General features: G+C 38.3%; 1 protein-coding gene across 5 annotated transcripts in view; it reads left to right on the top strand.

Annotated features, from left to right (window-relative positions):
• The window catches only part of DGKH (diacylglycerol kinase eta), a 172372-nt gene that overhangs the window by 111083 nt on the left and 43942 nt on the right, over positions 1 to 17347 (top strand). For all 5 annotated transcript variants that reach the window (XM_054190275.1, XM_054190257.1, XM_054190266.1 and 2 more), the window contains 7 exons: positions 7548 to 7654; positions 8776 to 8901; positions 10082 to 10184; positions 11899 to 12061; positions 14805 to 14913; positions 15206 to 15345; positions 16926 to 17010. In XM_054190275.1, coding sequence (XP_054046250.1) covers positions 7548 to 7654; positions 8776 to 8901; positions 10082 to 10184; positions 11899 to 12061; positions 14805 to 14913; positions 15206 to 15345; positions 16926 to 17010 — 833 coding nt within the window. The remainder of the gene's footprint in view (positions 1 to 7547; positions 7655 to 8775; positions 8902 to 10081; positions 10185 to 11898; positions 12062 to 14804; positions 14914 to 15205; positions 15346 to 16925; positions 17011 to 17347) is intronic.

Genomic DNA, 17347 nt, shown 5'->3' with positions numbered 1-17347 from the left:
ATAATGTGGACAGATGGCTAGAAGTTTAAGGCGAGTAATGATTCTGAAAATAATGAGTAAGAGAAAAGCCCAAAGAGAGACATCTATTCACCAGAGTGACTTTCTTTTGGGCAGAGGGACTGGTAATGGGCTTCATTTTCCAGGTGCCTTTTTCTAACTCGTCTCAGTAAAACGGTTCCTTCTGCTGCAGCGACCAGTTTGGAATGTGTTGGGTGGACAGGTTGCAAGAAAAGATAGGATTTCTGTGATTTGCCCATCAAAAATGTGAAACAAAATAGTTTTACTGGTTTGCAGAATCAGCATTCCTCGGGAAGAAAATCATAACGGTAATTTCTGACCAAAATCTGTAAAAATTCTTGGCACTTTGTTCAGCACCATGACCTCTTCCTATCCAGTTCTTGCTTGCTCTGTTGCTGCAGCTTGGTCCTGCATTACAGGCAGGACAGATGAGGACTGATTTATTGGTTTAAAAATTGTCTCATGCAGTGAGGGGGTAGAGATGTAGATGCCTTCGCATTTTTGATGGCTTAAGAGATGAAATAGAGCACAAAGAAAAAGAAGGTGTGGCTAAGACTTCAACACTAAGCTTATCTGGAGAAATGGTGCTTTGCAAACAAATATTTATAATAAACCTGAAACGGGTTATTTATTTTCTGCTGCAAGTTATGTGAAAAAGGGGTAACAAGTCTGCCTGTGTTAGAATCCAGCAGAAAATAAAGCATCCGTGTGACCTTCTCATATATATATGAAATGTGGAGATATTTAATTACCAAAATAGCTAACTGTCCAGAAAAGAGTTAAAATTACAACATTCAAAACTTCATTTTTTGGATGCACATTACCCAACCTCTAATGCATTTCTGTTATTGATGCTGTTATAATACTTGAGGTCTGAGCGTGATAATGTGTATTAAGGAACTCTTACGAAGCAAAGAGTAACCCACTGTCCTGAATCGTCCGTGTTTTTAATGTAGCTAATGGTGTAGTTGCCAAGGAACGGGATGAGCCCGTTTCATAGAAATTCGAAGTAGCACAGTTACTTCCAGCTTCTCTGGTGTATGTTTTCCCCTGCGTATAAGTCGCTTGGACAGTTTTAAGGCAATTATGGTATTTTCGGTGTCTGATATTGGCAGATGGAAGTATCGTGCTTAACTAAAATGCAGTTGTATTGCCTCTGTGTACAAATAACAGTTATATTTGCTCAGGCAAAGGAAAGACTTCTTTCATAAAGAATTTATCCTTTCAGAAGTTAATTATAGCTATTTTGAAAGGCTGTTTAGCAAGAATTATTCTTGTAAGGTTATCAATGTTGATGGTTGTAGTTAATCATCTTCTGGTTTTTCAGTGTCTTATTGTGCTCCTAAGTATGGTTTTAATTTCCAAGGTGTTGGCATTAACTTTACATTAAGGAAGTTTCCTTAATTTCCCGATTTGGACTTTGTCACCTTTCTGCATAACTTATTGCAAACTAATGCTAAATTTATCCACGTTTCTGATGCCACTTGGTCTTTCAGCAGTTTTTACGAATGGCTTGTGAAGGTAGTTTGGATTTGCTTTCACTGGTCCAGTTTCATCAATGTGTATAAGCTGGATTGGTTTATATGTAGATACTGTGATATTCTTTTATCTATTAGTAAGTTTACCTCCTCTTATTTCTTAGCTACTAGTTTATATCTATTTTCTTTATTTTTTTTCCAAGTATTTTTTAAAATAAAAGGGGAACTTTAATTACGTGTCTAATCTAAATCATTTGACAGTTGACTCTTTGCTGGTATACTCATACTTTGTCCCCCATTCTGTATACCTGTAAAACCCCATGTTAGTCATCCTTAATTTTTTCATCCAAGAGGTGTATTTTGGTTTGATACTAGTGCTTTCTCTGAAATCCTTACGTGACTCAGTTCATATTTATTTGCTTCTGCCATGGGCACTTCTAATGCATTTCACCATCTATTTTTTTGACTTACCCTGTCTTAGCAATATACACTGTTTGAGGAGATGATGGAGGAAGTATGGAGTCTCAAGATTCCCCAGACACGTTCTGTGCTACTTCTTCTCATTACATCTTTAAAAAACCTGTTTAAATATTCATGTCTGGCATTTGAAACCTCCAGCACTGCTTTACACTGGGAATCCATTTATATGTGTACTAAATTCAATTATTTGTGTGGTCATTGATCCCAGGCTATTCTATTATGTCTTGTATTGAGAAGCAGGAGAGGCTTCTTCCCAAGAGATATTGGAGCTCTTCCTCCTCTCAGTGCTTTGGGTTACTGGCATGTCGTCCCAAAAGCACACCAAGTAATCTTGAAAGTAGCTTAGAGTCTTCGTACTCTTTGTGGTCTGATTCTTGGCTGTTAAATGAAGATAAAAATAAATCCCATTGCTGATATTTTGCAGTTTACCATACTTTAGAAGATCAGTTCTGTAATATTTTATTCTCTCAGACCTGCTGGTCTCCAGCAGCATTACACAACTGTTTTTTTCAGCCTGGCCACACAAGCAGCCTCATTTCTTTTGGAGGTAAGGCGGGTGCCTTCTTTTTTTCAAGGCAGCTTCGCTCCCAGTAGCCTTCAGCAAAGGCTGACCAAATTAATTGCAGGCCATCCTGAAGGTATTCCTGTGTAGGAAAAGAGGGTATGTCAATACCTTTGCTAGGGAAAAGACTGTAGTGTGGACTTGCGTCTTTTTAGAAGTCAAAGAGTCAATATGTGTATCAAATTGAAGATATGAATTCATATCAAACCGGGCTTCATTCTTTCTACTGCTCAAAAAACTTTAAAAAAATTTAATCGTACACTCCTTTGAGATGCAATGCTGTTCCTACCACTAGTTCTTTCTTTTGTGTCTTCTCAAAAGTTAATCTACTTTTCAAATGCTGTCTGTGTGTTGTGTTGCTCTAGCTAGCTCTAAAGAACTGATCTCCCCAACATTCATCCACAGCCTTCAGTAGGACAGAGAAATTATAATTTTTTTGCTTTGCTTTGGAAATTACCCTAAACTAGCTGAATGAAGTAAGACTTTTGTTCTTCATGCTCCTCAAAGGTTTCTCTTATTCAGAGTTTAGCTTGCTGTATGCGCAGGAGTCTAAGCCTAAGAAGTTGTCAGGTAAGCACAGGGATACGTAGAATGTTTAGGCAAAGAAACCTAAAGAACTATAGATCATTATCCACAAAAACACTTTCAGAGTTCTCTAAGCTCAATTATTCTGTATTAATACCGCATTTCTATCCAAGTCATTGCCAGTGGAACACTGCCATTATGATTATTCTCAAAGATGTATTTGTTCATGTAGTGTTTTCATTATCATGACTGAGTCTTGATTCTTGAATATGAAATTATATCTAATAAGCTGGAGATTGCAGTTTAAATGAGACTCTTTCTCCTGTGCTGAATTGCACAAACAAACAGTATTGAAAAGTATTCGAAAGTATTGAAGGAACACTTTAGGATCGTGAAGTCAAGCAATAAGAAAACACCGGGATTAAATTACCTCTGCAAATGCACTTTGTGCACTTGGCCTTTTTTCATTATGATTGGGGTTTTTTGCCCACAAAACCCCATTCTTCTTACCCACTGCATAGAGTATTGTACGTGCACAACTTGGGTAGTCCTTGCCTCCAGGATTTTTGCCACATTTTCTTTCTGCACAGGCTGCAGAGCAAATAGTGAATGGGATAGAAGGGGTGTTCATTGTTAAAAGATTTAGGAGTAATAGAAAAGTGTGTTCTGTGACTTTGTATCGCACTGTGCCCCTCTGTAATCCCGGGGAAATCACTTAAATAAGAGTTTTGATCAAATCAGTAATAGTTTGTTGTTTATAATCTGGGACTTGTATCACAGAAATGCTGAATTTTCTGTAACTGCAATTAGTTGAAGCTGTTCTGAAGTCACTGGTACTTTGGAGATACACAGTATTGAAAAAAAAAGGTCTTCCATTATAGTAGTAATGAGCATAATAGGAGTAGTAGTAATAATGTTAATAATAATAATAATAATTATATAATATATATTATATAATAATTATATAATATAATGATAATAATATTTATAATATTATAAAGGCTAGGAAGAAATTAATATTGTTGTCTAGAAAGCAGTATTTCATTAGCTTTTGGTAAATAAAGCAAATACCTGTCGAAAATTCTTACGAACCAGAATATGGCTCAGCTGCTTACTTATCAAGAACCATCCACTGCATGCAGCAACTGAGGGTCCTATTCTCAAAAAGTGTGTGATGATATAACTGAAGACTTTACACCTGCGTAGAGCAGCTATATTGCAAACCTGTATCGCAAAGTTAAATTGCATGAGTGACTTAACTTCACAGTGCACTCAGTAATATTAAATTAACTTAGAGAGTTATTTATTTGGGTGAAAATAGTAAAAACTACCAAGAAACTGCTCAATGTTATCCTTTGTAACATAGACATAAGCTTCAAATAGGAGTGAAGTTAGGTTGCTGTTTCAATGTGAGTCACTCAGTTTTTACTGTGACTTGCCCATCCATCATGGGATAGTATTCTTGGAAACAAAACAGCAGGTTTCTTGGAGTACCTGAAGACAAATCCTTCCATCTTGACAACTTAAACTATAGATACCAGCTCAGGGTTCTTCAGATCAGTTTCAAAACTTTGATTTTTGGCCTTTGAAGCTGGAAAAGAAGAGTCTGGGCCAGTTCCTCTTTAAAGAATACAGAAGAGAAAACTCATCATAAAATAGGTGGAAGAGGGGTAAGTTTAGGGAAAAAAAAATCGAGTGTCTTGCCAATGTAGTTAAATTAATTGCTGGGTGGTTAGAATGAAAAGCCTTTGAGACAGACGTGTTCTATGATGAAGGCGTATATTTTCAGTGCAAGAGATCCTATGATAATGTTCCGTAATGTTGACTTTTCTTCATTATAGTTAATAATAACTTAGGATTTAATCACTGTGTCTGACAGCAGATGTTGGTACCACTGTGACAACTGTTTGCTAATTAAGTGATTCTCTTGGTTGGCTTTCTGAGAGACCTGCTTCATTTTCCAGCTAGAAATATTTACACAGGAAATTCAAATTTTAAATAATGTTCTATGAATATTCTAGATTGGGTTTCGCTAATTTTTTCCTTTTTTCAGCTTTTAGCTTTCATTGGCGAAGTAATGGCAATTGATGTCTAGCAGTATATCTGTGTCTTTCTAGAAAGATTTCAGATATCAGACTGATTCATTAACAGGATGCAGTATCATCTGAAACAAAAGAAATTAGGGGGTAGTGGTAACTAAGGTTGAGTTTTGTTTTAAAATTTTCCTTCCTATACCTGTCTCTTCTGTACTGCTGTGTGTTTTGTTCAGAAGTTACCTCTGGTGCAGAATCATAGAATTGCCTAGGTTGGAAGGAACTTTCAGATCATCTAGACCAACCATCAACCTAACTCTGACAAAAACCATCACTAAAATATATCTCTAAGCACTATGTCTGGGTGTCAAGGTCATCATTTTTGGTAATTTTTAATGCTCAGAGTAACATGAATTGTTGTTAGATAATATTGGGGGTGCAGGGAGGTGACATACAGAAAGTCGAATCTGAGATTTGTTAAGTTATATACTGTAACCACAAAGCAAACATTAGCTGTCACTTGCTATCCGTGGTGTGGCTTGCTGCAGCTCTTCAGATCCCAGGTTTGACTTTGTCCTTGCGTTGTTGAGCGAGCAGAGGTTGAATACACAGCCCTGAGATCTAGTTGTGCCATAGCTCAATAGGATTTGGAAATTCCCTTACTTTGCTGTGCAGCAGTCATTTGGGGTTTCCTACTGCCCCTCATCCCTGATTTCACAGAATCACAGACTGACGGGGTTTGGAAGGGACCTCTGGAGATCATCTAGTCCACCCCCTGCTGCCAGAGCAGGCTCACCCAGAGCAGGTTGCACAGGAATGTGTCCAGGAGGGTTTTGAATGTCTCCAGAGATGGAGACTCCACCACCTCTCTGGGCAGCCTGTTCCAGTGCTCTGCCACCCTCAAAGTAAAGAAGTTCCTCCTCATGTTTAGGTGGAACTTCCTATGCTGAAGTTTGTGCCCGTTACCTCTTGTCCTGTCACTGGGCACCACTGACACCATCCTCCTGACACCCACCCTTTAAGTTTTGTTGTATTTTGATCTGCGTAGCAAAGACAAATGTGTCTCATTTATGAATATGAAGGTGGCATATCTTCTCCAAAACATTCAAGTGGCAAAACTGCTCAAGGGCCGTCACTTTTGAAAATACAGCCTTTATTTCTGTGCTTCTGTGAGAGCTGACTGCTTTAGATGCTTGGAACCAGCTTAGGTTGGCAAACAGACAATGTGATGCTGAGCTATTTTGAAAATGCGAGCCTAACCTGTTAGTACAGTAATATGGGCTATTTGCACAATTCAGGCCTATGAATGCTACTTTTTGAAATACCGGGGGAATTACTGTAAAAACAACAAAATTCCTTTTTCTGGTTCCTTCTCTTTCTTTGAGCTAAGCACGTACTTTCACCCATCTCCCAGAACGGGGATGGTTGCTCTCAAACTCAGATGTTGCTTACATAGTCTCAGTTCACTTTTTAAATTGATCTGGCAATGTATCTGTGGAATTAAAATGAGAAATTTATGATTCACAAGACCTTTTGTACCATGGCTTAATGTTTTTAATGGTGGACAAGCAATGGGCCAAAGCTTTTAATAGTTTCCAGTCAAATATTTGTTTGAAAAGAGACTACTACTTCTGGTCTGCTGGCTAGTTCTCATAAACCTTTAATGGTCTTTGCCAAAATAATTTGTATAATGCAGTCTAAATAGAATGATGTCATGCAGTTCCAGTAACAGAAATACCCACAGTTGTATGCATCAGTCTGGTATAATACGATATCATTAACTAGTCATATTAATTGAGTTGAACAAAATACAAATAGTTATTAGATGGTCAAAATGTCTGCCGGTACTACACACTTGTGCTGAGCATTCCAATTAGTAGATTTTTTTAATAAATGATCCAGTAAGACGTCAGGCTCTTCCTCACTTAATGTAACTTCTTAGAAAATATTGTCACCACCAGTATCCTGAATAAATATGTCACCACCTAACCCTTCGCTTTCTCAGCTTCTGGGAAGACAGGCATGGGATGGTGCCCAAAAGGGATTCTTTAAGCAAAGAAACAGAGCTCCTGAAGCAAAATGCTTCTGTGAAACACTCTCCCATCACCCCCTGCAAATTTAAACCAGGTATCTGAATAGAAAAGGTAAAAACACAGGAAAAGATATATTTGTACCGTAGTACCTTGCATTGCACCTCAAAAAAATGGGGACCCATGTGGATTTGAGGACACGCTTAACATGGGCTACAGCTAAACAGTTAAACCCAGTTTAGAGAGTTAAAGCTGGACTGATTATGACCTGAATTTCCTTTTAGTTGGGTTGTGTCATGTGTGCAACACTAAGTGACGTGTACTTACTTGGCTGTTATATGGAATATCTGCGTTTAATTTGTTAAAAGGTTGCTGAAATACAGCCAATAACATAGTATCCATGCTTATGTGTGCCTTCCAGTGTGTAAGTTTAAAGCACATAAAAGATGTGCTGTCCGAGCAACGAATAACTGCAAATGGACTACGTTAGCCTCAATTGGAAAAGACATCATTGAAGATGAAGACGGTGTAAGTACTATTCATACGTGCAGTATTTTCCAAAGCTGTTTCTTCTTTGGGGGGGGGGAAAGATAAGCATAGAAATATTGTCATATGGCCCATTGAAGTTAACGACAGGTGGCTGCATTCCTCAACACCACTTTTCAAACATTAGCATGGTATTTGGAACAGAAGTTATATTCCTGTCTCACGAGACAAGTTGAGTATCTGTGGGCACTAGATTGCAGCTGTGTTACGGGACTTTAAAGGCCGCATGCAGAGAAACTCTGAAGCTGGAGAATTGCTCCCAGAAGTTCCTACTGCTCTTAAGCAAAGGTGGTATTTTATGCTGTTACCATGCTGTTTTGGCAATCTATTTTGCGTCCTCCTTACCGGTAGTTATTCTCCAGGAGGCCTGCTTGGAATTCTTTGAGGTATGGATTGTTTTTTTTTTTTTTACTAACGAAAGCAGGAATTTTAAAATTAGCAGGGGAAGCGACAAAACCTTTTCAGAGGTTTATTGTGATAGATGGGTTGTTTTTACAAACGCAACTGGGTGAAACTTCTTCCTAGAAGGTTAGTAGTGAATTGCACACCTAGGAGTGTCATTCCATCGGTACTTGGGAGTTGCACGTCGTATTAATGGGGTGAAGAGTGCACTGAGTAAAGCTTTGCACTGCGTTTAGGGACAGTTCTATAGAGCTGTGACTTACCAGCCGTAGTGACCGCGGGGGTACGTAAAGCCACAGAGATATTCCGCTGTCCTGGCTATTCTGCTGAATTTTAGTTATTTTAATTGGTTTGTGTCATGTAGTTGACATTAAGGGAATGGGTACTTATTTGTATTACGGAGTCTCTAGATTTAACTGCTCCGTTGTTTTGTGGTTAGTTGCTACCGTAGTACCATGAATAGTTGAATGAGGTGTGTCTCCCTTCCTCAATCACATTTTCTGCCTAGCAATTGAAGCACCACCATAGTCCACCTTCGTAGCTGTTGCCTTGCGAGTGTCGGTGTCACTTATCCTGGTCAGCCATACCTGCTTCTTTGATGACAGGGTGGAACTAGGGGAAATAGTTTAAATCCACCTACATTCGAGAGAGAAAAGCTTCAAATTTCTGAGTATTTGACTTTTATGACTGCTTCTTCACAGATAGCGATGCCTCACCAGTGGTTAGAGGGTAATCTGCCCGTCAGTGCCAAATGCGCAGTCTGCGACAAGACTTGTGGCAGCGTCTTACGCCTGCAAGATTGGAAGTGCCTTTGGTGTAAAGCTATGGTAGGTGCAATGAACCGCGTCCAAGCGTCGAGGATTTTGCCAGCTTTACTGCTCGCCATCATTTTCATTTTGTCATTTCGTAGCCGTGCTTTTGGATTAAGTAGGAGCAAGCAGCAGGTTGTGCAAACTCAGGTCTCTCTAACGTTCATAATTTCTCATGACTTGTCATACTTACTTCAGTTAATTTTTAATACGCCCACAGATGCAGCTTTTCTTTAATAGGTGTTGTCATCCAGTGTGTTTTCTCTGCCTTCTCCTAACTGGTAACTGAAGGTTCAGATGCCTGTTCTGTATGCCTGATAATCAGGTTGCTTTCTTGTCTCTTTTATCGTAGGTATTGCTGTAATAATATTTTACAAATATTTAGTAATATTAATATTTATTACCATTTATTAATGTTATTAAAAAATCTTGAAGTTCTCTTCTTCAGGACACTCTGTAGGTTGCCGATTGACATTCTGTAACATATTATTTCTGTTTCCCCAAAACATAGTTTTCTTTTAATTTTTTTAACTTGTCTATAGAAATGGGCTTCATATGCTAGGCTGTAGAAGTGGAAAGTCAGCAGTTTTTTTAACGTTGAGGCTTTTGGCATATAGAGGTCTGAGGCTCTGTGTGTAGGCAATGAGAAATGATTGGCATCTCCAGAGGTGATTTGAAATTTAGGTGAAGTTCAGCACCCTTTGCATGTGCCTGTTTTTCCAATAACTACGGATAAGACCTTTACAACACATACTTTATGGGACCCACCTTTGGCGGGTTGATCTGGTTTGGTAGGCGTGCTGGCTTTAGTGCAGATCTTCCAGAACATCCATGTGGACCAGGGATGTACAGAGCTATTGCTTCGCATGTTCCTAATGTGCCCGCTGCCCCCAGCACAAGTACTGGCTGCTGGGAGCTTGGTCCTTCCTTGCTCCTGGATGGAAGTAAGTGATTCCCTTGAAAGGACAAGTCATTTCTGCTATAGGGGTAGCTGAAGATGAAGTACTCCAACCTCATGTTTTGTGGAATGAGTAACAAGCCTTCGTGGTTGAACACTCATATGTTTTTTTCTCCGGTCTCACTCGTCTTCCCTCTACACCTAAATGTTTTATGTTAGTCCATTTTTGTTACGTAGATACTATATCACTTTCACCCTGAAATTCCACTGTAGGGAAATAATTACTTGTTTCTTTTGTAGGTTCACACTGCCTGTAAAGATCTGTATCCTCGTAAATGTCCACTTGGCCAATGTAAGGTATCGATCATACCTCCAACAGCACTAAACAGTATAGACTCTGATGGTACGTAGTATTGTAGTGTGTTCAGTGGTAGCTCTGGACTTGCAGTGCCTACTGAGATCTTGTGTGATTAAACAAAGCTAAAATCCTTCTGCTGAACAGGTGGATGCAGTCTTCAAATTTACAGAGTAGTGTAATTTGCCATGTAGCTTTTTAGAGGTGCATATAACCGACACGATTTAAAAAATGTTTTTGAAAGTCCCCTCACTAGAAATTTTCTCCCATTTTATTTGTGACCCTTGGAAACTTCTCAAGTGAATGACCAGAGTTCTCAGATGAAGCCGGCTGATGCCTGCCTGGCATCCATCGCTCATTCTATGAGTTCTCAAATTCCAGCTAACTTAACTTTATGCAGAGGTGAGCTAGCTGAATGGCTCAGATCCAACACCTACTTCACCAGGGTAAAGAGAAGAATCGCTTCCACAGTCTCTCTACATTTCTTTTAAATATAAGCAGGGTAAGAATCCTGCAACAACACACTGATAAAAAACCCAGCATATGTTCACAAGCTCTTTGGTGGTTCAGGATGGAGATGCGTGAGCGGTGGGAGACTGCACTTAAAGGCACGGAGTGGATTTAATAAGGAGTAACATGAAATCTAACTGCTTGAATTTTATAGTTTGTGTTGATGGCAAATGTAGACCAATAACTTTGAGACATTCTAATGAATTTTATTGTATGAAGTTAATAAAAGTGATTGGTTTTGCTGTATATATTCACTCTTTCTATTTACTTGCTATGTGGTGTCTCAGACCAGAGCGTCATGCTCCTATTTATTATTCGTGCTAGGAAGGTTATTCCATATGTGAAATTATTTTGCTTGGCCTGTAAATAAATCAATCAAACCTTATTTTCAATTACATTATGATAATGCAGAATTAAATTCGCATCCTTTAATGCCATTTTTTTATTCGTAGCTTTAGTAATTTTTTTTTTTTTTGGCAACTGAAAGCAACATAGTTATTTTACTATTGCCTGAAGGAAATGTCAAAACCTATACCTGCGATGTCTGATTTTGAAGTGTTGCTGAGAAACCACTACTTCCCCGGACTGGCTGTGTTAGCGACAACAGTATCCATTAGTACTGCTAAGGGCCTTAGAGAAAGTCTGCTGTAATCAGTTAAGACCTGCGTTGACTTTAATAAGCTTTGAATCACAGCTGAAGGCCTGTTGTTCAGGGCTTCTATTACAATTAATAGTATAACTTCAGTCCGAGGAAAAAAGTTCTTGTGCAAAATCTCAGCTGGGAGCAACTGACTACAGTAACTTTTAAAATCTATGCGTATTCTTAGAAAGCTTATACGGATGTGGGTGATCCAGTTCAACCCAGTAAGGTTAAAGAAAAATCAGATTAAAACCCAAACACTTGTAACTGAAATATATATTTAATTGTGATAATCTGTAAGGACAAGATCTGAGAAGTAAGCTAAAAGGTTAATAACTTTTTTCACTATGGAAAAACAATAAAGCTATTGTCTTCAGGATTTTACTAAATCTAGGCACTGAAAATATCAGGAAGAAAAAAAAATGAACTGGTAAATCTTGAGCGATTATGTTTTCCTTGCAGGGCTAATATTCAATTTAGCATTTACATTATGTAAGATAAAATGTACTCCTTTTGTCCTTCATCCCTTTCTTCTTCTTTCCCATGATTTCTTTTTGTGTTGTTCATATTAGAAAGCCTTATTTATTTCATTCTTTCTACCTATGTTCACAGGTTTCTGGAAAGCCACATGCCCGCCATCCTGTGCCAGTCCTCTTTTAGTTTTTGTTAACTCAAAGAGTGGAGACAATCAGGGAGTAAAGTTTCTTCGTCGATTCAAACAGTCATTAAATCCAGCTCAGGTGTTCGATTTAATGAATGGAGGACCTCACTTAGGGTAATGACCTTGGAAATCTTGAGCAATCCTTTCCGCAAGGGAATTTAGTGCAAAGTATAGTGTTGTGTTGTCCCCGTGTTGCTATAATCCTATCATCAATATCTACTGTGACTTCCTAATTAAAATCTAATAGATAACAGAATTTCAGGGTGAATTCTGGTGGGTGAAGGGATTGTAGGATAATATTTTCTTCTTAGAAAAAAAGCCCTCACTTGAAAATTCAAACCCCAAACCCATCAGCCCAAGTTTTTTGTGGCTTTTTGGCTAGCTTTGACTTCTGTTAACTGGTAAGGTTCAAACCCGTTGCAAATGTTTAGATGCTTTCCTGAATCAGGGCCTTTATGCACAGTTGCCTGGGTGCTTTTCTTCCATTTCAAATGCGTAATTCAGATATTCCTGTGACTTTGTTGTAAATAGCTATGGAATAGAACTCTCCGCTAAATGTACTCTGTATCTTTTTGAATTCTGAACACAAATGTCAGTAGGGCAGTCCGTAGAGGGTGATGGACGAGTACACTAAAACTTTTGTCATTGGGAAACTACATTCAAAATATGGTTTTAGGCAACATATGCAAATGATCAAGAAAATAAGCATCTCACAAAATTTGGAGCAAGAACACAATTAAAACCATCAGGAATTCTACAAAATCTAAAGGCTGGGTTGTTGGAGAGATAGGGATGAAATCTGCATAGCAGTGGCCACAACCCAAGCGTCTTTGCACATTCATAAAGATTAAATCCATGCACGTTTTTCTGTTGCCTAACTTAATTCCACCCAGATGTAGCATTGTGGTTAAATGCCCTATTAATATCAGTTACAGCAACTAGAAACACTAAGTTATGCACAGATGCAGAATTATGCTTGCATGATAAAAATGCAGATGAAACAAATGCACAAAAATTCAGTTCAAAGAGTGGGCAAATAATACAAATATAATGGAATACAGATGTGAAGTTTTATAGTTAGCACTGTGTTATGGACATGTTATATTAACTCTTTAAGTTGTAATAGTCTTTTCATTATAACCCTGATTTAAATCTGAGTTTAATCAAAGTCCTTTTTGGCTAACATTTTGTACGTGTAATTATAGTGACGGATAAAAGTGAAGAAGGTTCATCTCAAGTTGGAGAGACAATTTTTGAGACAGGACAATCTGAAAAAAATCTGTCTGTCTGTTTGCAAGTTCTCTTGCTTCATCTAGTTGTACCTACCAGCAGCATGGTTCAGGAGGCTCACTTTGGTTTTGCCCAGTAATCGTAGGTCAGGTTGGTTGCTTTCAAATATTTTTCCCAGTTTCCAAAGAGAGGTCGTTAGCAGTTATTCTATCCCGTTGTGCTGACGTCTTGTTTCTACTAGTTGACCTAAAAAGCAGAGTTGCATTCTTTGAGCTAGTGTGTTTCTAGAGGTTTTTCTCTCTTCTCTCAGGGTAGGAGAAATTGTTCTGGTATCAACGTTTTTTTTCCTTAAGTATCTGCATCTTTTGTTCTGAATAGGTATCTGCCTATCATATATACAAGTGACATCATTTTCTTCAGAAAAAATACAAGTGCTTCAAAAATTTGTGATCTTAATATGTTGCTTTTTAGAAATAGTTCTAAGATTATACATATTCTGGAAAATAACATGCATTAAAAATAAACATCTTTATTTTGATTATTTTAAGAGTTTCTACTTTTCAATTCTCTTTTTTTTCTTTTTAAGCTTAAATCCCTGTTGTTTTTACCTCTTGGCTGTTTCTTCTCATCTCATTCCCCTTTCCTTTGCCTCTCACCTTTCTGCTTGTTCTGTCTCTCTTGTCCTCCTTTTCTGTACTGCCAAAGTGTTGTATCCTGGAGGTGTTAAAAGTCAGAGAACAGGAATCACAGAATCAATCTTCATGGTTGGAAAGGACCTTTGAGATCATCGAGTCCAACCAAACAACCTACAATCTCTGCCACTAGAGCATGCCCTGAAGTGCCACATCTAGATGCTTCTTAAATACCTCTAGGGATGGTGACTCAACCACCTCCCTGGGCAGGCTGTTCCAGTGCCTGACCACTCTTTCAGTAAAGTAATCCTTCCTAATATCTAATCTAAACCTCCCCTGCCACAACTTCAGACCATTTCCTCTGGTCCTGTTATTATTCACTTGGGAGAAGTGAATTGGGAGATGGAAGAAGAGCCGTAGAAAGTGAAAGCAGGATACGGCTTTAAGGATTTAATATGAAATACCAGTAGTATTTGTCTTATATTGTTGTGATCATTATGTGTAAGAATTGCCTCCAATGGTCCTTGCATTTAGTTAGTCACGCGTTGGCAAAAGCCCACCTGTATTGTGGAGCACATCCTGTCGTTGTGTCTTTACCTCCTCTCCTGAAAAATTCCCTGTGGTGCCTTGTGCTTCTGGCTGAAGTGGGAAGCATAGAGAAGTCGCAATTTCATAGCTTAGAAATTTTTTTTTGATATTGATAAAATTAATAAAATAATATTAATAAAATCCTGAAAACAATATCAAGGGATTCTTTTTAAGCAAAACTTGGCATGTTATTTATCAGAAATGTCAATATAAGTGGAATATACAGCAATAGATGGGATGCAGATAGGTTTATTAAGTAGATGGTTGTATCCACATACCCCAGAACAATACAAGAAGGACCATAAAGGTGCCGTGCACCATATTTTCTTGTAACAGTTGCTAATGAATGTAACTGCTCTCTCCCTAATGGACATAACTGGCTCTAACAGGCCGTGTCTTCTCTGCAGTTTGCGGTTATTTCAGAAGTTTGACAACTTCAGGATTCTTGTGTGTGGCGGCGATGGAAGCGTGGGTTGGGTCTTATCAGAAATTGATAAGCTCAGCCTGCACAAACAGGCAAGTGTGCATACTTACTTTTCTTGACTATACTGGCTAGACTTAATTTTGTATGCTTACTTTTCCTTGACTTGGTTCTTTGTCATATCTCTGTGTATCACCCAAACTCAGTTGTTACCGTTAAATGAAAATTTTCACTGCTGTAAACAGGACAAGTTGAATTGGGATTTACAAGCTTTAGACGTCAACTATATACTTAACATTTGTTGCTTGAAATAACAAGCGTTTGTAATAGTTTGCACTTTTTCTTTCTAGTTTTCAGTAGTAGATTTGCTCCTGTGTTGTGTTTCAGTGTCAGTTAGGAGTGTTACCCCTTGGTACTGGAAATGACCTCGCTCGTGTCCTTGGTTGGGGAGGATCCTGTGATGATGATACGCAACTTCCTCAGATCTTGGAGAAACTAGAACGAGCCAGCACGAAAATGTTAGACAGGTAAACCTAAATGTGCATACACGTGAATTACCATGAGATGCAAATTGTATTTGTTTGGATGTCTGGTGGCCTAAATCCATCTTGGAGACTTAATCGGCAGTGTTTTGGGTTTTTAGGGTGCAGATCGTAATCGTGAGGCAAGACGAGGTAGTAATGGGGACAGCTTTTCAATGTCCTTTTTAAACTGAAGAGTCAGAGGGGAGAGCGGTTGATGAAACTAGGAGGCGTGTCATCCAAAGATGAACAAAAGGTGGCAAATTATTGCGTAACTGATGAAACTGCCTAACTGCCTCTTACAAGAAATTGTAAGCATTAAGAAATTGTACAGATTCCAAACCATTTGGGGCAGTTTTATGGACTCCATGGATGCTATTAAATACCATTAAAGATAGCATCTTTATTTAGGAAACACCTGAGCTCTCTGTCCTTGGATGCGGGGAGAATGCGCATCGTGTGCTTTCACCCTTCATTATCAGCTGTGGGCAGGGCGCTGGGCTAACTGGATCTTTGGCTTGATCCACTACTAATATTTCTGTTTGAGCCATTTTCTTAGTCAAACCCAAGAGATCTTCCCAGTCTTTGTTTTGTGTGGTTTCCATCCAGAAAGCAAAGGAGCAATCCTCGTTTAAAAAGAGTCAGGGAAGATGATGGTCATGTTGTTCCAATGAAGGTGTAGCACTCTGGTTTTGAGAGGAGTACTTCTTACTCTGTTCCTTTCTCTCATGGTCGTTTCTGTTCTTGCTCTAGTTAGTAGCACTTGAATGTGATCAAAGAGGGTTTTGGTTTAGGTTTTTTTTTAATGAAATAGAGTCCTTTTTTATTTTAATCTTTTCTGTGGACTATTTGATCATTTTACAGCAAAGTATAGAGAGAAATGCTTGTTACTGATTCTTAAAAGTAATTGTAGGTCTGGGCATTCTGAAATATTTGGAGATTAAATCACGTTTGTCTTTTTCTGTACTGAAAAGAGCTCAGTGTCATTTTTTGTTCTAATTTCAGTAGACTTGCTCCCAAGGCCATCTGCAGCGATTACCAGTTCTTTTCAGCAGGCTTTGAAGGACGTTGCTATCAGTGGTTTCATACTGTCTGTGCTGTAGAGTACTGTCCTTTACCAGGGGAAAAAAATATAGATGTCAGTGAAGATACTTAACCATTTGCTTTGTTCTCCTGCCGCCCTCCCTTCGTTGAGCTGAAAAGCTAATGTTACCTTGGAGCTTTTTCTCTAGGAACACATCCATTTTCCTTTGACTTCTGCAGTTTGTTTGCGTGAATTCTTTTATACTGTGAATGTTTTGCCGGAAAGTGTTTGTTGCCTGCATTGAGTGTCTGGTGATTTGCTCACAAAGAAGGTTCATCATCAAATCGCTGACAAAAAATCTGAGCAGTAAAACTAATTATTATCTTCAGTCTCAATTATTTCACCTATATTCAGGTAGCATACAATTAAAAATTAAGATGCTTTGTTTGTTTGTTTGTTTTAACAATCGGTGTGACACTGAATTTTCTTTTCGTTGATACGTTGGAGAAGGGATAAAACTAATAATCTGGAAAATGTAAAGGTGTTATGTTTTTTTTTTTAGGTGGAGTATAATGTCATATGAACTGAAATTACCAGCAAAGCCTTCTATTCTTCCCGTGACTGCAGAAGAGTCGGAGGAATGTCAGGTGACCTTTTACTTTTGTTTCCTATACTTAACTTTGAGCTTCTGGGATGACAATATTAAAAATCGAAGCTCCTGCAGGAAAAATAGATGTTTCGTGATCTGCTAACGGAACTGAGTAAACATCTGTTCATGGTGTGTATCTCAAGCGATTAGGGTTTCCAGTTCTGTGTTATTTGCCAAAAATGAATGAAGGTCAGAAAAATTTCTTCCTGAAAAATATATTTTTTTATCTATCTGTCTGTCTGTCTGTCTGTCTGTCTATCTATCTATCTATCTATTTTATATATTAGTTTATATATTATATATTCTTATATCATATATAAGAATATAATATAGTA

This window comes from Rissa tridactyla, chromosome 1, assembly GCF_028500815.1.
Source record: "Rissa tridactyla isolate bRisTri1 chromosome 1, bRisTri1.patW.cur.20221130, whole genome shotgun sequence".
Classification (NCBI taxonomy): domain Eukaryota; kingdom Metazoa; phylum Chordata; class Aves; order Charadriiformes; family Laridae; genus Rissa; species Rissa tridactyla.
This window is presented reverse-complemented; position numbering and strand designations above follow the sequence as displayed.